Raw genomic sequence first — 27,283 nt, 5'->3', positions numbered from 1 at the left:
TATACATGAAATAGTTATACATATATAATGATGAAAGTGAACCATGTGCAAATAGCAAACTACTAAAGTCCAAAGTGACAATCCCAACACCATAAAACATAAATAATCTTCTGGTTTGATGTGCCTTCAAGTAAATGCTTCACCACAAGTGCTCATGAGGTAGATGGCAACTCACCAAAGGTGTTTGACCACTTTTTACGATAGGTCAAAATGCGCTTTTATTTGAATGAACCAGATAGATCCTGGGTAAACATCTCTCCACTGTGAGACCCCCTCCGACAATGCTGAGGATAGGGGAATAGACTCCTCCAGGGACACAAAGAAGAGCTGTTATGGTGTACTACATTTTATTAAAATGGTTAAAAATTATAACAAAAGTTGCACTCATATGTGACTGTGCCAATCCCGGCACTAAGGTGTCTACAGCATGTGCGAATGGGTATATCAGGCTGGCGGTGGCCTGTGATCCATGCTTCGTTCTGGATATACTGATTAGTTGGATGTCACATATGGCACCCAGAAATGACGAATCCCTGCTTCAACAATGTTTTATGGTGTTGGGATTGTCACTTTGGACTTTATTAGTTTGCTATTTGCACATTGTTCACGTGCACCATTATATATATTGAACTATTTCATGTATGCTGATTTGTAGTGCCAACACCTTTAACTTTGTTTATTCATCAATTAGTTTTTAGTTCTTTCTGCCTGGAAATTTGAGAATGTCCATGGCATCCAAAAAGCGTTCCTTTAGGTCAAAAGCCATTTTAGACCAGCTAGAAAACAGCGATAGTTATATTATTATATTATTATTTTTTATAATTATTTATTATATTATATTTTATGATTTCATGTTTCAAACTTTATCATACCCAGAATATCTACTTGACTCTTGTTTGGACATATTTAAGTGAATTATTCCTAAGAATTAAATGCCTATAATATAAAACAACACATTTTCATGCAAAACAATGTACCGCTTTGACATTCAAAAATACTGATATAATCAGACTGCCAGGGAAGTTAAAGGGGTCGTTACATGATTTAATATCACTTCAGTCACCATTACCAGCCACATTTTTTTTTATATACACCTGGCTGTATAGTCTGGCAGGGCTGTAGAGCAACAGAATACTGATTTTTGGTTGGAAATAGAGCTCCTTCATTTGTATTTCAACTGTGTATTTAGCTGTTTGCCTTGAGTTCAAATGTAAAGCTATTCCTTAGAAAGAAACAAAATCAATTCAGTTATATGTAATTTCTTTAATATGCATACATACGCAATACGCCATGTATACCAAATTAGTTTTACCATAAATCTCTCCATTTACTTTTCACAGATATATTACACAGCAGCACGATTGTGCAGATACCTAATTCTGATATTCACAAGGTCAATGATAAATATATGCATAATGATTTCTTCTCCTGTAATTATAGGTTACCTCTAAATTTCGCAGCATATTTAAGAAACAGCAGACTATGAGGACTTTCCCAGTGTATGATTCTGGGATGGAAACAAAGGATGGATGGGGCTTTAAAGGGCCACACATGGCTTTCAAGAAGATAGCAAACTGGCTCCCATTTGTAAAGGTACATTTTACATTGCATTTAAATTACCTGAAAAAATAACAATAACGTGTCAAAAAAATTACTTTTGTGCTGTATATTTCACAATGGCACAGTATTAATTTGTGTTGCCTAATGCACTTCTACACTGGTTAGTTACATGACCAAATGAATCAGGATAATGCATGTAAAACCTATTGGACTTGCAATAATAAACAAATTAGACAAAGTAGAACTGTACAGTATATGTTTGAGTCTGTAAGAGCCCACTGTACAGCATAATAAGTTATTTTTTGGGGGTCTACGGTTTTAAAAAAAAAATTTGCGGTGTTCAGATACAGAGCAATGTTCAGAGGATTCATCTTGCATTTCTGAGACTTGCAACCTCATACATTTATTATTATTTTTATTAGTATATTATTATATACTTTATCATTACTTATTTGTTACTATACAGGATTTAGTACATAGCTTTACAAAATGCATGTAAAAATACATTTATATGGTCACCTAACTTAAATTTGAATATTTTTACAATTAGCATAGTAACTGCATTGTTTAATAAACAGTATAATAAATATCACATGGTGATAGAAATGTGAAAATTGTTTTTTAACTCCAATGTAGTCTAGTCTAGTAATCTGTGTGTCATATTAAGTATGCAAATTGAAATGAATTGAATTGAGTATTGTTCAAAGTGTTGTTAGGCTATACCCAAAGCTCCCAACTGTCCCTGATTTCGAGGGAATGTCCCTGATTTGGAGCAATGTCCCTCGGTCCCTCATTGCTCCTCAACATGTCCCTCATTTTGGTCTGATCCATATAATTGTATAAAAAAAGCACTATTTATCTTTAAAAAGTGTTTCCCGATGCTAAACCTTTCATCCAATTACTAAATTGCTGCATTGGTAAATTTCAAGAGCCAATATAAAGGAATAGTAGTGGTAAAAATAAAACACTTGTGGGTTTAACTAATACTTTTTTTGTACAATTATCCTTTATGGGGGCGTGGCAGGGGGTGTGTCCTATGCCTACATACATTTGCTAATTGGTGTCCCTTGCTCCCATCTCAAAAAGTTGGGAGGTATGGCTATACCTATAAATACATTTATCAATTTTAAGCAGAACAATAAAAAAAGAAAAAAGTGTTGAGAGGTGGTTAATAAAGGGTTGGTACACATTTTGCTTGGTTCTTAGCTCCATAAGGTAGTAAACAATATATGAAATGATACTGAACTGTTTTCCTAACTAGGGCATTAAAATCTGCTGGGCCTTGGGGCCTTATATGGAACACCCAATTCCCCAAAAAGGCCATACATTACCATCTTTAAAAAAAAGCCACACGCTTAACTTAAAAAATACAATAGTGAAGAAAACACCAGCTGCCATGCTCAGATGCAGGCACAGCAGTAGTAATGTTTGTTAACATGCCATCTGTAGTGTTATTTAGACCCAAGAAGCATCAGTGAGGATAAAATATTAGCAAAAACTTATTCTGAATGTTCAGCAGTAGCAGTAATATTTTTGACACCTGCCTTAAACACCATTTAAATTAAACCGCAACTGGATAAAATATTACCTTTCAGCTCTAACAACATATTTGTAATGACAAATTCAGGACAATGACACACAGATGACAAATAATACCTAATGCTTCAAAATTCAGTTTCATAATTAGGCTCTGACTATAAATAATTCAGATGTGATAAAAACTAATTAAACTAAAAGGCAGAATTCACAAGATATAGATTTTAAAAGTAGAGTTTATTATTTTCACCTATCCATTAGTGAATTGGACTGATTGAGCCATATTGTTGTATTGCTGGTTTTGTTTTTGGATTCTTCAGCTGTAATAACATAGTTAAAGCGGGAGTTCCGCTGTTTTTTTTTTTTTTTTAAAAGCCAGCAGCTACAAATACTGCAGCTGCTGACTTTTAAAATAAGGACACTTACCCGCCCAGCACGCCCGCGATGTCGGCACCCGAAGCCGATCTCTCGATCGTCTCTCGGGTGCTGCCGCCACCATCTTGGGTATGGGAATCAGGAAGTGGAGCCTTGCGGCTTCATTTCCCGGTTCCCTACTGCGCATGCGCGAGTCACGCTGCGCAATAAGGATGGTTCCCGCTGTCTCTGGTATCCGCGTGTTTCCCAGCAGACAAACGGGGGACCTGCGGAAAGGGGAGTAAATATCCGCAGATTCTGCGGATATCTATGCCAGAAGTGGGTGCAGATACCTGTACTGTACAGGTACCTGCACCCCCCTCCCCCCTGAAAGGTGCCAATTGTGGCGCCGGGGGGGAGGGTTCCAATGAGCGGAAGCTCCACTTTAGGGTGGAGCTCTTGGCTTTAATAAACTCTACTTTTAAAATCTATATCTTGTGAATTCTGTCTTTTAGTTTAATTCGTTTTTATCACATCTGAATTATTTATAGTCAGAGCCTAATTATGAAACTGCATTTTGAAGCATTAGGTATTATTTGTCATCTGTTTGTCATTGTCCTGAATTTGTAATTACAAATATGTTGTTAGAGCTGAAAGGTAATATTTTATCCAGTTGCAGTTTATTTTAAATGGTGTTTAAGGCAGGTGTCAAAAATATTACTGCTACTGCTGAACATTCAGAATAAGTTTTTGCTAATATTTTATCCTCACTGATGCTTCTTGGGTCTAAATAACACTACAAATGGCATGTTAACAAACATGGGTTTACTTCCACTTTAAGTGTTTAAATGGAAAACATTTTTGTCAACTTTTGATATTTTTAAGTCATCAGTGTAGCACTTGCTAATTATATTTGATATTATAATATTATTCTTAATTTGATGGGATACCTGTGTTTTCCAACGCATAGTGAAATGCCAGCAATTACCCTCTAGCAACAATCCTCTGCAGTAATCACTCGATTTTATGTGCTGTTTGCCCTTTAAGCATGTGAAAGTGTGTGAACACAGCCCAATTTGCATGGGAAGACTATATTGACAGAGAAACATTGTGGTTATGCATCGTACTTTCCTAAATAAGACATGAATGAATGCGAAGTGCTCACCGTTAAAGTAATCCCTGAGTCTCTGTGGAGCCTCTAGATTCTTGGCCCACACTATATACTGGGCCTTGATGTAGATCACAGTTGGCACTAAGCTCCGCACCTCCCAGAACTAAACCTTGCCTCTCATTCCGCAGTCCAATGAAAAAGCTTCTGTTGGCCACTGGGGCTCTGGCATTGGACTGTTGAATGACAGTACTACGTGTAGTGCTGATTTGGACTAATTCAGTCTGTGCTTGAACATGGAGAATTTTTGAAGATGATCTCAAATACATGAAGGCATTTCCTGGAATCTGTCTTTATAGTATTATTTTCTTAGTTACATTTTGGTACATGACAGGTTCACTTTAAATATTGTGCAGTGAAACATTAAATTTTTCACTCAAACTTGGGGGAACAAGTCCTGTAATTAAGTGACCTTTATTTTTTTTTTTCTATTATTTTTGGCGTCATTGAGTGACTTTAAATGTGCCTATTGTCAATAGATGACCATATCTCAATTCTAAAATTTTAAATAAGGAATTAATCTACTGACTATCGCGCATCAGAAGACACTGTTGGTTGAAGCTTGTCAAGTGGTAAAGCACACAGATAGGTTACACAATATCAAGCATATACATATCTGCCCAGTGGCGTAACTAGAACCTTCAGGGCCCCGATGCAAGAAACCATGAAAGGCCCCCCTGAACCCCAGCCAGGGCCCTTTCCTCCGAGTCTGGCAGTGGAACTCCAGGGTGTGGTCACAGGTATGACCTTTGTGAGCCCTGTAGTTCCCCCACTGGTATCAGTAGTTTTTTTTTTTTTACATTTTTTGGGTGCCCCATTGGGGGACTGTCCCTAGGCAGAATAGGGTCCTCGCCCCCAGAAGAGATGAGGTCCTTTTCTCCAGGGCAGATGAAGTTACTGCCCCCAGGTGAGAAGGGGTCCCTGTTCCCAGGGGAGGTGGGAGTCCCTGTCCCCACGTGAGAAGGGGTCCCTGTCCCCAGGGGGAGATGGAGGGGGTATGTAATAGTGTGTAGGGGATGGGGTCCTTTCGCTCACCATGACCAAGCTGTAGGCGGTGCACTCATCCATGTTGGCCTGGGCTCCATCCAGTGTGCTGGACGGGTGATCAGCATATCTCCCAGAAAGACCTTTCATCATCTGTGTATGACGGGGGAGGAGGGGGGCTAGCAGACAAGCCTGCAATGTCCTCCGGGGGCTCTCATAGGGCTGCACTGCATCTGTGTGCTTAAAGTTTGTTTACCCGGGAGAAGTATGCAGTGCAGTGTGGGCCGGACTCGGGGGGGGGGGGGGGCGGGACTCTGGCTGGGGAGAACAGACATCAGACTGAGCGGCAATGCATGGAGCAGGAGAGGGGTACTCTGAGGAGCTGGCCGAAGGACACAGGTCATGCGGGGAATGCACAACTAAAGAGCAGCCAGTGCGATAGTCGAGCATGGAGCTCTGCTAGTCACCCTCCACCTCCAGCCATCCGCGTGCATGGTGCACTGGTACCCCTAGCTGCCTATGCTGCTGCCGGCCATATGTAGAGGGGGCTGCATGGGCCCCCTGCATCACAGGGCCCAGTTGCGGTCGCGCCTGCTGCACCCCCTATAGTTACGCCCCTGTATCTGCCTGTATCCATATATTTGGTAGCAATATGAACCTGTGTACATTTAAATTCTGAAATGCAAATAACTCACAAGAGCGTTACTCATACACATATTGGGGCATAAGAAGGAAGTTGCACAGAATATAATCATTTGACTTAAGACCTGATTTAAGACCACAATGCCACTTAAATGCTCAGAAAGAATCTGACTGACAATGTGGTTGCATTGTTTTCTGGCTGTGTTAAAAGCCATGTGATGCATCTGGTGTTGCTCTTTAATGATAATTAATATAGTTGCACATTCATTTTCCAGATTAAACCGAAAAAAGATCCATGGCAGCAGAAATATTTAATAAAATTAAAACAGCACAAGAAGGTGGATGAGTTGCTCCATCTGCAGTCACAGTTCATAGAGGTACCTAATATTATTGCAGTGCTATGTTATTATTACATTTATAAAGAATGCTTGTTGTTTGCTATGTATACATATCAGTTGTTGTAATGTTATGCTTTTTAAAAACAAATGTGTGTTTGGTCTGTTGATGGAATCGAATGATTACATTGTAATACTTATTATATCACAGCAGCAGTAATATATACACAGAAAATCTTTCAGCAGCTGCTTTTGCTTCCTAGGTGCCAACTTCTCTCTGCGAAAGCTTATACCATATTTAAAGTCAGTGACGTGCTTAAATGTCAGCAATGTATTCCACTGAAATGTATGCCACAAAAGGTTCTTTATCCTCTTTATCCATGTACATACAGTAATATATTTGGACTCAAAGGACATCTGGGAACGTGCTTGGATTATCATAATATATTTGTTTTAAGGCACAACTCTAAAAAAATTATGAGATCATGATATTGTTATATGCCAATGTTATTCACGTGTCACCTTTACATCTGTTTTTTTTGTATACAATAAATCACAATGCTGTGTATGTATAAAAAAAAATTGTAGAGCTATTCGTCCTGGGAAACTGCATGTATATTGGTTCTGTGTAAATGGAACAAAAACAAATGTTATCAGGCTATTTCTCTCCAAATCAAATGTTTTTCATTCATATAGAATAGAGTGATACAGGAAAATACTGCATTATGGCCACTGATGATAATACAAAATAAATACTTATTTACTATGACTGTAAGCTCCATCTAGTGGCTATAATGAAGCATTTTCTGGATTCACTTTATTCTTTATAACTAAAAATCATTCGAGCTCGAACCTGAAAAAATATATTTTTTGCCTCCATTTGCACATAACAAATGTACATGCAGTTTCACAGGACAAATGGCTCTGCACATTTTTCTTTTTAAATGCACTCAATTGCCAAACCAGGTAATATATGAGTGGCACAGCGGTGTAGTGGATAGCACTTTCTTTTAGCAGCAATAAGGGTCACTAGTTTGAATCCCAACCACAACACTACCTGCCTGGAGTTTGCATGTTCTCCCTGTGCCTTTGTGGGTTTTCTCTGGGTACTCTTATTTCCTCCCACACTCCAAAGACATGTTGGTAGGTTAATTAGATCATATCTAAATTGGCTCTAGTATGTGTGTAGCGATCTCCTGGGATCAGAAAGGTGCCTCCAGATACAGAGAGCAGGCTTACATTCACCCCAGGTCTGAGTCCATGGCTATAATGGGAAGTTAGAACAAATATGGGCGCCAGTCACTTTAGGTAGTTTTCAATGCTTTAATGAAGAACTTGAAAGAAGTAGTAGTAAAGAGGATGAGGGGAGGTTACAGATACCCTTTTATAGCAGATCACTTATAGACTCCTTAGGTTAAAGATACAAAAACACAGCTTTCTTTCAACAGATCTTGAATATCTGGGTAGGTCTCTCACACAGACCAAGCAATCAGTAAATGCCTGGATAAGTCTCTCCCACAAACTTAACAGCCAGGAGTTTGTTACCTTGATTGGATTGTAGTACCAGAACCTTTAAGCCGACCCGGCAGTACTATGAGGGTAGGTAGATGTAGATGTGTCCCCCAAACAAGTCACCAGGCCCTTCTGAGAGACCTTCATCCTGGCTCTCTCCAGCATGGGTCCTCCTCTGGATCTCCTCAGCTTGGCTTGGCTTCTTCCAAACAGACAAGACAGCCTAAGGACCATCTCCGAACTAGTAGGCCCCAGACAAGCTTCTGGGCCTACTTGCACAGCTTGCAGCAACGTAGCCTCAGACCTGAAAGGCCATGAGGGGAGAACTCCCCTAAGCACATGGCATCTGTCCAATAAATACCCCTTCCCAGAATGCACAGCGGCAGGAACCTCCTACTGGGCTGTTTCTGGAAAAAGAATAAAGCTTAACTTAGTTGTTGTTCTCACACTGTCCTGTGGTACCAGTGACACCTACTGGCAACAATGGGAAATGCATAACACATTCAAATTTAGGACAGAATCAAATAAACTATGTACAATCAATCCGAGCTGATTACAGCTCAGCCAAAAGCTAAATTTACCTTATAGCCCCATTTCTGGGTATAGGGTGCTACATGTGTATGTATGAATGTGAGTTTAGGGACCTTAGGGTGTAGGCTCATTGAGGGCAGGGACTAATGTGAATGTACAATGTATATGTGAAGCGCTGCATAAATTGACAGTGCTATATAAGTACCTGAAATAAAAAAAAATATATATTTTGAATGTTATATTTTTCTAGAAGAAAAATTAGACAGTTACTAAGAATACCAATGCAGTGCCTAGGAACTAAAGCGTTTAGTGGCCGTTTTGACACAGCACTTTAGGTGGATTGAATAGCTCACCCATATGTCAGTTTGTAAACACTATGGTGACAAGCACTGCTTACAGCAAGCATTTATAAAGCTTTCAGCTAGCATGGAACAGGTTTCTGGAAGTGCTTAAGGCATCCTTCAGCTCTAGTCTAGAAGAATCAAATGCAGCTTTTTTTTTAATCAATAGTTTTTATTAAAGTTTACATTTTTATCAAGACAAATGACAGAAATTATGACTAAATAACAGATCAGTTACAGTATTTAGATACATAGATAATAGTATCCAAAAATAATAAAATATATAATATAAAGAAAGCCATATTAATTATCTCAATTATAATAGGGATAATAAAGATAACGATCGGGAGGTTATAAACCACTTTCAGACCGGACCATTTTGCTGGTCAATGACCAGAGGTCTTTTTACAATTTGGCACTGCGCTGCTTTAACTGGTAATTGCGCGGTCATGCAATGTTGTACCCAAACAAAATTTGCGTCCTTTTCTTCCCACAAATAGAGCTTTCTTTTGATGGTATTTGATTGCCTCTGCGATTTTTATTTTTTGCGATATAAACGTAAAAAGACCGCAAATTTTGAAAAAAAATGATATTTTCTACTTTTTGTTATTAGAAAAATCCAATAAACTCAATTTTAGTCATACATTTAGGCCAAAATGTATTCAGCCACATGTCTTTGGTAAAAAAAAAGTCAATAACTGTATATTTATTGGTTTGCGCAAAAGTTGTCACATCTACAAACTAAGGTACGTTTTCTGGAATTTACGCAGCTTTTAGTTTACGACTGCCTATCTCATTTCTTGAGGTGCTAAAATGGCAGGGCAGTACAAAACCCCCCCAAATGACCCCATTTTGGAAAGTAGATCCCCTAAGGAAATTGATAAGTGGCATGTTGAGCCCATTGAATATTTTATTTTTTTGCCTCAAGCGATTGAATAATGACAAAAAAAATATATATTTTTTTTTTTACACAAAGTTGTCACTAAATGATATATTGCTCACACATGCTATGGGCATATGTGAAATGACACCCCAAAATAAATTCTGCTGCTTCTCCTGAGTACGGGGATACCACATATGTGGGACTTTTTGGGAGCCTAGCCGCGTACGGGGCCCCGAAACCAAGCACCGCCTTCAGGCTTTCCAAGGGCGTAAATTTTTGATTTCACTTCTCACTACCTATTACAGTTTTGAAGGCCATAAAATGCCAAGATGGCAGAAAACCCCCACAAATGACCCCATTTTAGAAAGTAGACACCCCAAGCTATTTGCTGAGAGGCATGTTGAGTCCATGGAATATTTTATATTTTGCCACAAGTTGCGGGAAAATTACAAACTTTTTTTTTTATTTTTTTTTTCACAAAGTTGTCACTAAATGATATATTGCTCATGCATGCCATGGGCATATGTGAAATGACACCCCAAAATAAATTCTGCTGCTTCTCCTGAGTACGGGGATACCACATATGTGGGACTTTTTGGGAGCCTAGCCGCGTACAGGGCCCCGAAAACAAAGCACCGCCTTCAGGCTTTCTAAGGGCGTTACAGTTTTGAAGGCCATAAAATGCCAAGATGGCACAAACCCCCCCCAAATGACCCCATTTTGGAAAGTAGACACCCCTAAATTTAAGGGTACACTAGTGAGACTAGGTAATAAATGGCGGGTGCCCTGAAACTATAAAAAAATAACTAACCAACCAGCGTCACCTGTAACAGTTATATGGTGATCACTGGTGAAAGGGTTAACTAGGGGGCAATCAGGGGGCTTTATGCGGTAGTATATGGGGGTCCCTGGCGCTATAAAAAGCTACGGCGAACCTAAATACCTACCTGCCTAACTAGCGTCACCTGTGACACTAATACAGCGATCAGAAAAACGATTGCTTATTAGGCTGGGTTCACACTGGAGCGATGCGGGAACGCCACGAATCCGCGGTGGGTTCCCGCATCGCATGCCTCCCAGCGGCAGTTCACACTGCTCTATGCGAACTGCTGGGAGTGTCAGTGAAATGTTAATGACACCCCCAGATCAGTTTGCATATCGCAGTGCGATCTGCAAACTCGGATCGCATGGTGTGAACACCCATGCGATCCGATTCTCCTGCGGACCAAAAAAAGGGTCCCGTGCGAGTTTGCGGCGGGTGCGACGCGAATTCAGCCATACTATCTGTATGGCTGAACTCGAATCGCACAGAGATCGGATGTGATTTGCACTGCAGTGCAGTGCGAATCACATCCGTTCTCATAAACCGCTGCAATGTGAACCCAGCCTTAGTGACACTGGCGACGGGGGGTGATCACGGGGTTAAACCTTTATTGGGGGGGTTAGGGGGGTACCTTAGAACTAAAGGGGGCTAACCCTAACTGCCCTAACAGTTATTACAGTCACAAATGACACCCACCGGGTGATCAGGGGGTTAAACCTTTATTAGGTAATAAATGGCGGGTGCCCTGAAACTATAAAAAAATAACTAACCAACCAGCGTCACCTGTAACAGTTATATGGTGATCACTGGTGAAAGGGTTAACTAGGGGGCAATCAGGGGGCTTTATGCGGTAGTATATGGGGGTCCCTGGCGCTATAAAAAGCTGCGGCGAACCTAAATACCTACCTGCCTAACTAGCGTCACCTGTCACACTAATACAGCGATCAGAAAAACGATCGCTTATTAGGCTGGGTTCACACTGGAGCGATGCGGGAACGCTACAAATCCGCGGCGGGTTCCCGCATCGCATGCCTCCCGGCGGCAGTTCACACTGCCCTATGCGAACTGCTGGGAGTGTCAGTGAAATGTTAATGACACCCCCAGATCAGTTCGCATATCGCAGTGCGATCTGCAAACTCGGATCGCATGGTGTGAACACCCATGCGATCCGATTCTGCTGCGGACCAAAAAAAGGGTCCCGTGCGAATTTGCGGCGGGTGCGGCGGGTGCGGCGCGAATTTAGTATGGCTGAACTCGAATCGCACAGAGATCGGATGTGATTTGCACTGCAGTGCGGTGCGAATCACATCCGTTCTCATAAACCGCTGCAATGTGAACCCAGCCTTAGTGACACTGGCGACGGGGGGTGATCACGGGGTTAAACCTTTATTGGGGGGGTTAGGGGGTACCCTAGAGCTAAAGGGGGCTAACCCTAACTGCCCTAACAGTTATTACAGTCACAAATGACACCAATGCAAAAAAAAAAAAATGCTATTGGTGTCACTGTGACTGGGGGGGGCAGGGGTGATTGGGGGGGTGATTGGGGGGTGAAGGGGGGGTGTGAGTGTGCCTGGCATGTTCTACTGTGAAGTGTCGTGTTGGTGCAACTCACCGATCCTCTCTCCTCGGTGCCGGAATGAAAAATACCGACACGGAGGAGAGATTACATCACTTCCTCTCCTGTGTTTACATTACAGGAGAGGAAGTGATGTCACGCCTCACTTCCATTCATCAGGAGCGATCGAGAGGGGGTGGCCATGAATGAATTGCCGCCCCCTCATCCCGGATCGCTTCTGAACGAAAACCGACCGCCGCTGGCACCGGGGGGGGGGGGGCCCTAACTGCCCTAACAGTTATTACAGTCACAAATGACACCAATGCAAAAAAAAATGCTATTGGTGTCACTGTGACTGGGGGGGGCAGGGGTGATTGGGGGGGTGATTGGGGGGTGAAGGGGGGGTGTGAGTGTGCCTGGCATGTTCTACTGTGAAGTGTCGTGTTGGTGCAACTCACCGATCCTCTCTCCTCGGTGCCGGAATGAAAAATACCGACACGGAGGAGAGATTACATCACTTCCTCTCCTGTGTTTACATTACAGGAGAGGAAGTGATGTCACGCCTCACTTCCATTCATCAGGAGCGATCGAGAGGGGGTGGCCATGAATGAATGGCCGCCCCCTCATCCCGGATCGCTTCTGAACGAAAACCGACCGCCGCTGGCACCGGGGGGGGGGGGGGGGGGGCCCCCCACCCGCGGGAAGGCAGGGACGTACATGTACGCCCATATGCCTGCCCGTGCCATTCTGTCGACGTACATCGTCGTGCGGCGGTTGGCAAGTGGTTAATACATCCATTGTGGAGACAATACACAAAAGTAATATAAATATTATCTTCATATATTTATATACTGCCAATTCAAGTAATTCAAAGATGATGAACCTAAATATATTCCCGAACACCCCTATGGGTGCTAAACTGTGTTCGGGACAGTAATAGTAACCTGTCATTTAATATATACAAAACAAAGATTAAAATATTAGAGCGGGGTAAGTCATTTTTTAATTCAAGTTATCTAGGAACAAAGAACTCGTGCAATGTTTTGGGGACTAGCCCATTTTAACCATGGCTGCCATATTTTATGAGTATGTTCTTTTTTGTGAGGCCGAAGAGCTAGAATTGATTTGTAAATGTAATGAGTTTGAGTCGATTCTATCACTTCTTTTATGGAAGGAGGATCAGGATTTTTCCAGTTCCTTGTTATACTGATCCTGGCTGACAGCAAAATATGTGTAAACACATTTCTAAACTGGATAGGATATCGATCAAGATCAATGAATAATAGAGCCAGTGAGGGATTTGGAGGAATGACTATTTTGGTAATTTCAGACATAACTTGAAAGATTTGTTCCCAATACTTCCCAAGTTTAGGGCATGTCCAAAATGGATGTAACATATCACCTTTTTTGCCGCACAATCTCCAACATTTGTCGTCAAATGTGCCGTTGGCTTTAGCCAAGTTTAAAACAGTGCTGAACACTTATACAGCGCTTACATTTTTTCAAAAGTTGAACAATATTTTACTGAAAATCTAGTCTAATTGCTGCTGTGTATTACATTCAGTTTCTTAAAGGATGCAGTTAGTAATTTCCATTTTCCTTCCATCCTACCAAAACTTTCTCCTTCTTTTGACCAAAGCTCTGACGAGCAAAACTTCTGCTCCAAAATGTACTTGCAGATATAATTTAATGCTGACCTGCTGGTACAGCACAAATACATGTTCAGATGCAAAGTACTGTTTTAACTGACAATATTTTTGACTTTTCAAGCCAGCCTTGTCATCCTGGCACCCTCCCAGACAGTAAAAACAGATCTGTAACCTTCACTGCATCAAGACCCAGATCCAAATCCAGCTTTGCATCTGCACAATACATAAGAAGCTGTAAACCGCTGCAGTCATCTTTCTACTCAGTGTGCTCTCCTCTTGTCAGCATGTATACTGCCAACACATACCCTGTTTCCTCAAAAACGAGACCTAGTGTGATTGTCTGTTATGGCTGCAATATAAGCCCTACCCCCCAAATAATCCCTACCCCATTTCCCCGAAAATAAGCCCTACTCTGACAAGGACTTTAACTAGGGCTTATTTGGGGGGGGGGGGGGGTTAGGGCTTATATTGCAGCCATCATCAGCAATCATGCTAGGTTTAATTTTCAGGGGAAACGGGTATGCACTGCCTGAGATCCCAATTGATTTCTCCTGACCCCCTACGCTTCCAATTCTTTACAGGAAATTATAAGAGAAAAAAATGGCTGATTTATTAAGGAGTTGAGAATTTTCAGGTAAAAAAAAAATTGTGTGAATAGTCACTTTAATTATCCAATCATTTGGGTGCGCTATGGTATTAAAACTAAGGAGTATTATGCTGTTGACCTTTTCTCAGCTCTCTAGGGCATTCCACCTCCCGGGTTGGATTTTTTTTTATATATTCAATTGCGCCACCCTGCCAGAGCTTAATTTCCCACTCAGCCTCTCCTCCAGTTAGACTCCTTTGAGGAACTGCTATCTCGGGAGGATCTTCAGAAACAAATCTCTGCATTGTATAGGGCCCTGCTCATTACTGACTCCCCTAAAATTGAGAGATTGTGGGATCTATGGAAACAGGATATCCCTTCCGTGGACAAGGAGGACTGGGAGCACTTAATCTTAATCAATGCCCCAAGCTGGTAATCTCATCTAGAGATAAATTGATGCAAACAAAATTTTTACATTGAGTATATTATACCCCGGTGAGATTGCACAAAATAAGTATAGACCCTAACTGTTATCGCTGCCAGACTCAGTTGGTTACCTACTTTCACATGTTCTGGGAGTGCCCTAGGATTCATTTGCTCTGATATTTTTGAGCTTATTAACCTTAGGCTTTTGTTTTCGGTTCCTATGTCTCATGAACTAGCCCTGTTAGGGATCCCTGATCCTGCTCAAAGATCCGCTCATAGTAAGTTACTGATCTCTTACTTACTATTCTACGACAAGAAGGAAATCCTCTGTAAGTGGTCCTCCCCCACTCCTCCTTCTTTGTTGCCCTGGAAAAGCCATGATTGATGCTGCGCTGCCCCTTTACAAACTGATGTACATCACTATGTCGTGGATGCCCTTGGTTATACGACAAGGTTTGGTAGCCATGAACCTCCCAGTAGAGTGAGTCTGCTGAGTACCTCTCTCTCTCCTTGATAAGTGGGTTGAGGTGTCCCATGACACACTGTCTTTAGCTTGTGACTCTTTCTGACACCCATCCCCTCCCCCTTCCCCATACCATTCCCCTTCTCACAGTTCCCCACTTCCCTCTGGGGTAATGTAGCTTCTCCCATGTGATTGCTGTTATTGGTCCTATAGGATTGTAATAAATGTTATTTATCTCTCTGAGATGATGCTGGATGTTTTTTGGATTTTTATGTACTGTTTGTACTTATGCCATGTCAAACGGTGTTTGTTTTCTTTTTCTTTAACCTCCCTGGCGGTAATCCCGAGTCAGACTCGGGATTGTATCGCTGGATACAGGGAGGACACAGGGAGATGTTACTTACCTTGTCCCCTGGATCCAGCGATGTTGTCCGTGCTGTGTGATCGAGCGGATCCGCTCGATTCACACAGTGCCCGAATGCCGCCGAGCTCCGTTCCCTGCGACGTTACGGCGCATGGGAGCGGAGGTCGGGCCAAATTCAAAAAAGTAAAAACACACAAAACACACAAAACACACACAGTACTGTAATCTGTAAGATTACAGTACTGTATAAAAACATTACACACCCCCTTTGTCCCTAGTGGTCTGTGCAGTGCCCTGCATGCACTTTTATATTATAAATATTGTATTTTTCTGCCTGGAATTTGGAGATTGTCCATAGCAACCAAAAAGTGTCTCTTTATGTCAAAAGTGATTTTAGACCAACTAGAAAACAGCGAAAATAAATTATAATCACTTTCAGAATTGAGCGATAGCGATCTGTGGGGAAATTCATCATCAAACACTAAATCTAATGACAGCGACAATTCTGCAAATTAGCAAATTTATGTGTTTTTGGATTTGATTACATTATTGAATAATTTATATTATTATTTATTATATTATAAACTTTATCATACCTTTATCATATATGGGATGTCTGCTAGACTCTGGTTTGAACAGATTTAAGAGAGTTATTCCTAAGAATTACAGGACTACAATATAAAACGCCAAATTTCCATGCAAAATAATTGTACCGCTTTCAGCACCTAAAACCAGAACTAATCATACCGCCAGGGAGGTTAATGTATGATATATTATTTTTTCCGTTAATAAAGCACTCCTGATTTAAAAAAATATATATATCTAATCATGTGAAAAGTATTGCAAGTCCATGCACAAAAAAGGCTGCACACTATGACATCAATCCCCAAAGATAAGCTTATTTGGGACCTGTATACTGATAGTCCCAGCCTGTAGCCACGCCCCAATGATACATTTTGGCCTGATTGGGCTTAGTTATCAATAACTATGCCCAGTCAGAGCAAAATGCGTCATTGGGGCATGGCAAGAAGTGGGGACTTTCAAATATCAAATATCTTTGAGGATTGACGTCGTTAGTGTACGGCCCATAGCAATTGTCAGCTAGCATGACCCCTGGTCCTGCATAACATTGGTACTCACAGACAGGACATGCCTGCTAGGAAAAGTACTTTGCCATGGCTTGTAATTAATGTTTTTATTACCTGCTGTCTAGGTGACAAGTGCAGAGAAAGCGATGGAGGTGCTACAGGAGCATGCAGCACAAGTAATACAACCATCCTTTGTTCAAAGTGTATCAGTTAAGAATACCCATGACATCTGGGTAAAAATATACACCCCCCTGGACCTGCTTCAGGTAGGCATGCTCAATCAAGAGAGTAAGTCATTCCTTAAATATCATCTTACTGTGCACTATTTGTTTATTTTTGTTTGATTAATTAGGAACGGGTCTTTTTCTTAATATAGGATGTAAACACAACCAATGGATCGCCACTACAAGAAAGCAGTGATAAGGACCTAAACATTGCAAGTCTTAATAGGCGACCTGTGTCTTCAAGACAGAAAAAACAAGCTGGGTAATAATGGGTCGTAATAATCATGTATGTTAAAGACCATTTCTAAATTGTATCTGAGGCCAAAACTTTTGTTTTATTGCATAGAGTAGTAAAGGGTTAGAACCTGTGGGGAGATTCACCCTCTACTGCTGCCAGATCTAAAAGTAAGGGGAAACCCAACATGTGAAGGTGATACTGAAACAGAAATTAAGAATGCATTTTCCAGTGGGGTCACTTGTTTGGGTTACAACAAGTGATTTCTATTATTTTGGGGATATTTCCTCTTACTTCTTGTTGCATTAATGGGACAGGAAGTGTAGTTAATTGTCTTTTATGGGGTGCAGAACCTGAACAGGGATTTTAACTATTACCTACTAAATCCAAGACTAATTTTTTTTTTGGCTTTAGATGAACTTTAACTTTTTGTTGAGGTTTCAGGAATTTGAACATCACAGAAAACAATGTAAATGCACCAAAGGGGATGTAAATTAAAAAAGATTCTTTAGGCCAGTCATTCTCAGCCAGAGTTCTGTAGAATTATAGGGATCCTCTAAAGGTTACTAGGGGTTTACTGAGCTGTGGCTGAGTTATCTCCTATTTGCTGGTACTAGAAGATTCCCAGAGCTACGCCCTCTTTGTCTATGTGAACGTAGCCACTCTTTCCTGTTTGTTGCCGAGATGGACTACACATCTACCTGCAGACACATTCAGTTCTCTGGGAATTGTAGTACACATAGGGCCTATCACATGACCAGAAATAACAGCGCTGCATGCTCTACACTAGTGCATCATTGGAGGATATGGAGCTTGCACAGGACAAAAAAGAAGCTTGGAAAGAATAGTAAGAGACTAAAAAAAAAAAACAGAGCCACAATGTACTTGATAATTTTGAACAAGTGATGTAAAAAAAATGAGTTTAATTCACTTTAAGGAAAACTTCACTTTTGGAAAAGAAAAAACGAATACAACATAATAAAGAAAAGAGAAAGGTATCAATCTCCAAATGAATTTGCTAATTTCCTTGCATGGTATATAGTTTACCTGGAGGGGATTTTTTTCCCTCAACAAAACTGGAGTGAAAATTTTAAGAAAGAGGATATCAATCAATCAGAATGTCAAGTTGTATCTGTACCTTGTCAAATGCTGTACTTGTAACATATAGTATAGATGTTCTATTGTTTTATTTGTGTTATGTTGTTTTATTAAGGTACAGTTTCCAGAACACCCTGCAATTACTGGGATTAGATGAGGCAGAAGATAACAGCAAAGATCCTGTAATGATGAAAGGTGCTTACTTATCTCTTCTCTATCTACGTCATCTCAGAGTTAAAGAACTTCAGGTAATTTTCTATGCTCTGAATGAAACAGTGGGGATAGTTAAGTGATAGAGTGATCCTCATTCCCACCCCTATAATCATTTAATTGTAGGATTTAAGATTAACCACTCCTGCACCAGTATAGTACCTTTAGTTTTTACATGTTGGCTATGGGCCTTTTGATTTGAAAAAAAAAGTGTCATTAATTATGACATCCAAATAATACATTTATCATTTTTTTTAAGGATAGACAAGGCTTCCTTATGGCAATGATGTAAATCAATAATGATTTTATTTTCTATTTCAAAAAGATGTAATAAAGAAAAAAATTATCTTTTTTGGTTTGACAAATGGTAGTTTAAAAATAACTAGTGTTATTGTTAAAGGTGCATATTCTGTGATTTATCCTGCTGATAGCAAAACTAAAATTAAAGTGTATGTTCAACCAAAATCTATATTTTAAAGTTTGGATAGAGTGAGGGAGGATTTGAACCCTTCTTATGCAGGGCTCATGTTGGCCATATATATTTAGATAAACAATTGATTTATATTCGACTCAAACTTTTCCAATAGGAGGAATAGATCTATAGTCGACAACCCTTTCAATTGGTATGCCACACAGGAGAAAGTGGATTTTGATTGATAGTGAAGATAGTAATCATTATTCAAAAAATAAAGTTGCTTATTGATGAAAAACAGTCAATATTTTGTTTGCCCTGGCTGATTGACTTAGTTTGATTGAATCCAATTGAAATTGAGTGTAAATAAGTCGCAGGGTAAGGCATGGCTATTTGATTGTCAGTGACAACAGTTTCACCGGACAGGAAGTAAGAGAAAATCCCAGCAACACAGACAGAAGCAGAAACAATAGGGGGAGGCTAGAACCGCTTTCTAATGCTGTCTAGGTTCCAGTTGCAGATTTTCCCTCACTTTATGTCTGGTAAAGCTATTATCACTGTGAAAAAATAAATAAATAAATAAAACGGTGAAACACTACCTCCTCTCAACTAAATAACACGAAAAGTGCTATAACAATGATAATAGTGCCACCCAGTGGCTACCTTCAAGATATCAATATACCACCTAAATACACAGCAATAGTGGTGAGATCCTCCTATGAAAATGAATTTAGATTAACTTAAATTGCTGCAAATCAAAATATGTGAAATGATAAAATATTACAAAAACATAATACAGTGAACGTGACTGCCTAGAGCCAAAAGTGATAATAACAAATTAATTCAGTCAGTCCATTGGAGGTGAACATGCCAAAAGCATTCCGTGGCAAAGATTAAATCCTTTAGTGAACAAGTAAGTATTCTTCGCAATAACACGTGCCCTCCACTGGTCAAGGTATATGCTCACCTCTCCAAAAGACCCCACATAGGGTCTAGTCGTGCCTTCCCCTCAGGGGTACAAATCATTTGGATGACCGCTGTTCTGGTGTACCTTGGACTCTCATACAGCTCAGACCTTGGTACTCCAATTGTATAGTATGTGGGTAGGAAGGTACTGTTTTAAAACATAATGTTTATTTTAAAAAAAGAGAAAAGCACACTTACATTTTACCGTACACTACCTCCGGTGCACTCGGGTACAGTGTTCAGTACATAGGGGGTGCAGAAGCCCCATAGGGTCACTTAAATATCCACAGATGTTCGGCTGTTAACCACCATAAGCTCCAAGTCGGCCTCTTGGTAGTGCGCAATGACATCAAAGGCTCCGCCCCAACGCGTAAAATGTTGAGGGCACATGTTATTGTGAAGAATACTTTCTTATTCACTAAATGATTTAATCTTTGTCACAGAATGCTTTTGGCACGTTCACTTCCAATGGACTGATTGTAATAATTAGTTATTATCACTATTGCCACTAGGTGATCACGTTCACTGTATTATGTTTATGTAATATTAAGAATAGTTTATATTTTATAATTTCACATATTTTGATTTGCAGAATAGTTCTTTCATTTCAATTCATTTTCATATGAGGGTCTCACCACTATTGCTGCATATTTAGGTGGCATATTGCTATCTTGAAGGTAGCCACTGAGTGGCACTATTATCATTGTTATAGCACTTTTCATGTTATTTAATTGAGAGGAGGTAGCCCTTCATCTTTTTATTTTATTTATTTATTTTTTCATATTATATGTAGGAACAAGTGCACAATTTATAAAAGCTAAATACACATTTTATTTGCTATCACACTTCATAGTAGTGCAGAAGTTTTTTTTTTTTTTTTCAAATAGCAATTTTTTATCAAAAGTAAAAACTTAGCACGAAATGTACAACAAACACAAGCACAATGTTCACAATAGGAATCCGCATGAGTATAAAAACAATATTCAGTAAACATACTGATTGGTACTAGAGGATATACCTGGGTCAGCAGGATAGCAACAACTAGGCAACTATGTGGCTTTGTGATACATTTTTTAAAGAGACATTACAACTTATACCAATACCTGAAAAGTAAAGAAACAGAAGGGAAAAAAGAAAAAAGAAAAAAAATAGGTTATTACCATAGCTGGTTTAGGGGTTTGAGGTGGGTCCTCCTGGAGATGCCACAGCTCCCAGACTCGATTGTGAGCTTCCAATCTATCCTGTAGTCTGGCAATCATTTTCTCCATCAACTCCACTTCTTTAATTCTAGCATATAAGGCCTCCTGGGAGGGAGGAGATTGCCATTTCCAAATGAGAGCAATGAGGCACCGTGCAGCTGTAAGGACATGATGGAGCAGCTTCCTGTGAAGTTTGGGAATGTTTTGCAGGGGAGGCATAACAGAAGGGATTTCAGTGTCATCGGGTTAGTTGCTCCAAAGAGGCTATCCAATACCTGATGGACCAAATGGCAAAACGTGGCATCCAATCAGCAGCTCCAAAATATGTGAATAAGGATATCCCTGTCCCTAAGGCAATGCCAGCATCGATCTGAGCTAGTAGTGTCCGGAGTCGTATACCAGAAATAAAGGGTTTTATACGCATTTTCTTTGTACAAAGTACAAAGGGAGCTTTTTTTGCAGTCTGAGACCAAATCACCTGCCAGTCCTCTAGAGATAACTAGTCTACTAACACCCTCTACCAGCAGAGAATGTAAGAATGTTTACCTTGGACTTGGATGGAGTAAGCATTCAATAGTTTGTAAATATCAGATATAATTTCCCTCCATGCTGTGCCTTCTACGATAATACGTTCAAAAGAGGAAGGAGCAGAGAATTGCAGATTAGGGGTTATAGATTGGGCATAATGACAGATCTGTAAGTATCCATAGAAAACCTGGCAGGGAAAATCAAACTTATTCTGTAATTTACCAAATGGTAGCAGTTTGGGTCCACTAAGTGGCCAAAATGGAATAGATTCCTTGATGCCCAGGGAGAGGGCATGGAGTAAATGAGGCTGGTAGGCATCTCGGAGGTGTACAGGAAGGAGGTCATCAAGGAGAAGGAGAGGGTATGTTGAGGGGATAGCATGCGCCAAAGCATCCTGAGGTGGGAAAAAGTCCCCGATAGTCGACTAGGGGCTACCTCTGCATTCACATTCCAAAGTAAACTATTAGAGTGTATTGGGGCTAGCCACAACTTCTCGATTTCCATCCATTTATTAAAAGAATGTTGGGTAAACCAAGTAGCAATTGCATGAAGTTGGGTTGCTTGATAGTATTTTATAAAATTGGGGATCGTCAAACCACAATCAGAGCGTGATGCCATGAGCACCGAACGGGGTATCCTATAACGCTTATAGTTCCATACATATTGTAACAAATCTGCCTGCAATTTTTTCAGGTGTGCATAGGGAATTGGTATGGGCAACTTTGAAAGAGATATAAAAGCTTGGGGAGTATCAATATCTTTTTTTTTGTTTGCAAACGTTTTTTATTTTTCGAGGAAGGTAAAATAAAAAAAAATAAAAAAAACATACACTCATGTAACAGTGTACATCATATAAATGATATCCAAAGAATGACATAAAAAAAGTAAAATAAAGAACAATCTGAACCATACAGTAAAAATACCATAGAAAGGGTACATACAAAGGTATCAAGCCATAAAGACATTACAACAACCCTGAACTGCCATTAGTTCTGCGCTAACAAAATGTGCCTATGGGTTTTCCAGGCTTCCCATCTGCAATCGAACAGGTGCAACTGATCTTGTAGGGTATATAAGATCCTTTCCATTATCATCACAACATCAATTCTGTTTAGTATGGAGGAAAGAGGAACTACAGGGGATTTCCAATGGAGAGCAATGGCCCACAGAGTGGATACACAATAGTATGTATGAGACATTCATCCCTGCAGAGGATCCCTGGGATTGTTGCCCCCAGTAAACACATTGGGACCGTGAGCTGCAAAGGGGTTCCCGTTATTGCCGAAGCCACGGCGTTCACTTTTCCCCAAACCAGGGCTAGCAGTGCACAGTCCCAAAATGTGTCTGAATGTGCCCGGCTGTTAGCAGCCTCTAAAGCACAATCCAGACATTCATGTAAAACATTACCTGGAGTCTGGAAGGAGTGTAATACCACCTGGTCATTACCTTGTAGGCCGGTTCTCTGACCGCCAGTGATTTAGTGGCCTTACGTAGATCAGATCACAATCAGACTCCCATTTATTTCTATATAGAGGATCACCTGAAAAATACGAAGCCAATGCCGTTTTGTAGAGAGATGAAATGAGGTCCTTACCTCTAGGGGCATCACATCAAATCTGTTCAAAGGACGTGGGGGGGGGGGGGAGCAGTAAGGTTATAATGGGTTATATAAAAATGCCTTATCTGTATAAAGTGAAAGTGTTCCCAAAGTAGTATTTCTGTGCATGAAGATGTTCGAACGTAGTGAATGTATCTCCAATCTGAAGATCCGCTAAAGTGTTCAGGGAATTGGATTTCCACCATGCAAAACTTTCAGGGTGATTAAACTGAATAGTGGATCCCCAAGAAAGCATGAACCGGGGGGGGGGGGGGGGGCAGGTGAAATTAGGCTAAGCTTGCTTTTATAATGGTGCCAGAGGGTGAGAGAATGGGAAACAATGGAGTTGGTGGAAGAAAGCTTATGTGTAAAGTTGGAGGGTTACCATAGCATGGACATGAGGCAATAGGGCCTAGCGGAATTGGCCTCAAATTTGATCCAGGGTAATTTCGAGTCTGGGATGTTCCACTGCGCTATCTGGGAAAACCGTGCAGCCAAGTAGTAGAACCAAAGGCTGGGAAGACCAAGGCCTTTGGTAGTCTGGGATTTATAAAGAATGTGTTTGGAAAATCTGGGGCGTTTATTCTGCCAAATCAATCTATTAATATCTTGTTGTAGCTTGCCAATACAGGATTTAAGAATATTAATAGGGAGGAATCGGAACACGAATAAGAGTTTCGGTAACAGGGTCATTTTAACTGCTATGACTCTCCCTAAAAATGATATGCGGTATGTTCTCCAAATTTTAAGCAGGTTCCGCAATTTGGATAAACATGCTGGGTAGTTAACCTCATAAATAGATGAGAATTGTGCTGTGATGTAGATGCAGAGGTAAGGAATTTTGTCATTCGACCATTGGAATGGGAAAGATCTTCGGAGTGTCTCACACTGGGTAGAGTGAAGATTAACCCAGAAGCGTGGTAGATTTAGTTATGTTTACTGCATAAGTCCAGAAATATAGGCAAATTTGGTTAGTATGGTACACAAGTTGGGAAGAGAGACATGGGATTGGGTCATAAAAATCATGACGTCATCTGCATACATACTGAGCTTAAAGTGGGAAGATTCAAGGGAATAACCAGACATGTCTGGGTGTTGTTTGATGGCGAATGCAAGGGTTCCAATGCCAGGGCAAATAATAAAGGATACAGAGGGCATCCCTGTCAGGTGCCTCTGCCCGGTGTGAAAAAGCCTCTGTACTCAAGATGAGTCTACTCGCAGTAAATGCTTCCTGTGTCCGGTACCACACAATCCAAGATCCCACTGAGCACCCAGTCATTAGCCATAACTCAATGTAGGGTGAAAACAGATTGTTTATTCAACCACATGTACAGAGAGGTAACACTTAGGGACAACCCCTCCGGTTCAGGGCGGGAACCCCTCCGTCCTTCAGGGTGGGATAAACTGTCCAATAACAATAGACACACAGGTCAGGTGTATTCAAACTTCACATCAGTAAACAGTCTTATCAGCAGGGAGGGGCTGCTGGAGGAATTCCCCCCCCCTGCACTTAGACATACATCCCATAATATACTTTTCTCCCAAGGCAGACAGACACAATAGAACAATGAAATACAACTACATCCCAAATGATCCCTGCAAAGAGTCCAACAGCATGAGACAACACACAATATATATATATATATATATATATATATATATATATATATACAACATTCCAGTGTGGCTGTACAGCGAGTCCGACTATTTCAGATCAGACTGGGGGTTCTAGGTCACCCTGTGCCCCTAATGGACACAGGGTAATTTACACATAGGAGGGGCGGGGGGAGCTGGACACAGAGTTTCCAGAGCTCTCCAAGGTAAGCTGGGTTCCACAAGCCCCCCACGACTTAACTTCCATTTCAGGGATAACCTAGGTTGGGTTGGGGTGAGGATGATATTGTCTGCAAACAATGAAATTTTTAATTCCCTCCCTCGGACCGATATGCTCCGAATGTCCGAACATCTACAGATAATCGGTGCCAGAGGTTCAACACATAATGCAAAAAGTAAGGGGGAAAGCGGGATGCCCTTCTGGGTGCCGTTTGTAATGGTAAAGAAGGAAGAAAGGGCAAAAGGGGTTTTCACCTGGGATGTTGGATTATTATAGAGATGATGGATCGCTTGTAAGAAAGGCCCCTTAAATCCCGTATGACGTAGGGTAACAAAAAGGAAAGCAAACCAAGGTGGCCAAAAGCCTTTTCCACGCCCAGGCTGAGTAGTATGGATGCCATGCCTTCTCGGTTCGCAACATCAAGCAGATCTATAAATATCCTAGCATTGTCTCCGGCCTGGCAGAAGGGGACAAAACCTACCCGATCCTTATGAATTGGGGATGGGAGTATCATATTCAGATGGGCAGCTAGGAGTTTGGTAAAAAAAAATTAGGTTTGGAGTTTAAAAGGGCTATGGGCCTGTAACTAGAACAGAGGGAAGGATCTTTGTCTGGCTTTGGAATCACGGTGATGAAAGATCTCTGCATATCCAAGGGGATAGGGGTGTCCTGAAGGAAAGCATTAAAAAGTTTACACATACAGGAAACCAGCCAGGAAAGAAAGATCCTATAGTACTCATAGGGTAAACCATCAGGTCCCAGAGCCTTATGGGCAGGTAGTGATTTGATGGTAAGTTCAATTTCCTCCTCAGTAATAGGGGGCACAGAAGTATTTTATTATTGTTATCACTGTGGCAATAAGTAAGGGAAATGTCTTTAATGAATCCTTGGATAGCAGTGTAAACCCATCAGGGGTTCTAATCCTTCTCCACTTTATCCAAAACAAACATAAAAAAATATTTGCTGGACATATTCTTTAAGTTTTTGGTGCAGAGCATGATATAGTTATTTTTACAAACGAATCAAAGGTTAGTGTTTTTCTGCATTAAAATTAACAAGTAGTCCTGCTGGTTGTGATACAGGCTATATATTTCTGTTTGAGCTGGTTAATGAAGACACTTATTTGTTAAATAGATAATATACAAAGATCACTCAATCACCTGTAATTATGTGGTCTTTGTACGTATTAGTTCCCATTTAGAAAAATCCCAAAATCTCTATATAAGCAAGAAAATTAAAGCGGAGGTGTTGTCCATATCAATCATATTCTAACTAGCACTTTTCCACTGAAAGTTAAAAAAAAAAAATGTTTGCCATGGTCAGCACCCCCATTTTTCCTTTTGTTCTGAGGATATGGCAAGCCATTTGTTGTGGACAGTTATATCCAGGGGTCAAGTCCTGGGGAAAAAAGTGTGGGAACTCCCACCCAAGATCCACTCCCCCACCAAAAAAAAAAAAGATACGTTCATATGCACAAACACTTCAAAAGTGGTATTTTCCATCCAATTTTGTATTGTGTGTATCCACTCCCCCACCAAAAAAAAAAAAAGATACGTTCATATGCACAAACACTTCAAAAGTGGTATTTTCAAACCAATTTTGTATAGTGTGTATGAAGCTTAACTGTTAGTAAAAAACAATCCTTGATAAACATAAATAAGGTAATTCTCTGAATAATCAGCATTCATTCAATTGTGCTTCCATGCAAATGTGAACATCATGTTCTGATCTTTATTGGGGAATGTTATTTTGTATATAGAGTGTTTATGTGGTGAGTTTACACTTTTCATTGAACAGAGTTTGGATAACACAGGGTTAAACGGAAAGGTCATAAATTAACTGCACATTATCTGGATAGAATGCTTGGGGAGACCGTGATGTGTTGTTAGCTTGGGGGGCTGCAAACTCTGCAGGGCTCCAACACACACTCGCTGCTATTCCAACCCTTCACATATTTCCACATAAACTTCCCTCCTGGCATTAAACTTTGCCAGGTATTGTGCTCAGCTTACCACCCCAAACTGATGTTCCTCCCTCAGCTCACCTCTCTCCCTGCATGTCCTGTGAGCAGAATAGCTGTGCTCCTCCTCTGGGTTCTCTCATCATATGGCACTGAAGATAGAGGAGGGGGGGGATTCAGCGGGACACACAGAGCAAGTAGGCAGGAGACTGGGGGGGGG

General features: G+C 40.7%; 1 protein-coding gene across 1 annotated transcript in view; it reads left to right on the top strand.

Annotated features, from left to right (window-relative positions):
* LOC143987941 (uncharacterized) overlaps positions 1 to 27,283 on the top strand; it is a 214,809-nt gene that overhangs the window by 40,548 nt on the left and 146,978 nt on the right. The window contains exons 9-13 of the mRNA XM_077487143.1: positions 1,441 to 1,593; positions 6,520 to 6,621; positions 16,926 to 17,066; positions 17,177 to 17,286; positions 18,473 to 18,605. Coding sequence (XP_077343269.1) covers positions 1,441 to 1,593; positions 6,520 to 6,621; positions 16,926 to 17,066; positions 17,177 to 17,286; positions 18,473 to 18,605 — 639 coding nt within the window. The remainder of the gene's footprint in view (positions 1 to 1,440; positions 1,594 to 6,519; positions 6,622 to 16,925; positions 17,067 to 17,176; positions 17,287 to 18,472; positions 18,606 to 27,283) is intronic.

The sequence above is a fragment of the Lithobates pipiens genome, unplaced genomic scaffold, assembly GCF_037356315.1.
Source record: "Lithobates pipiens isolate NorthernLeopardFrog02 unplaced genomic scaffold, aLitPip1_a1.2 Scaffold_18, whole genome shotgun sequence".
Classification (NCBI taxonomy): Eukaryota; Metazoa; Chordata; class Amphibia; order Anura; family Ranidae; genus Lithobates; species Lithobates pipiens.
This window is presented reverse-complemented; position numbering and strand designations above follow the sequence as displayed.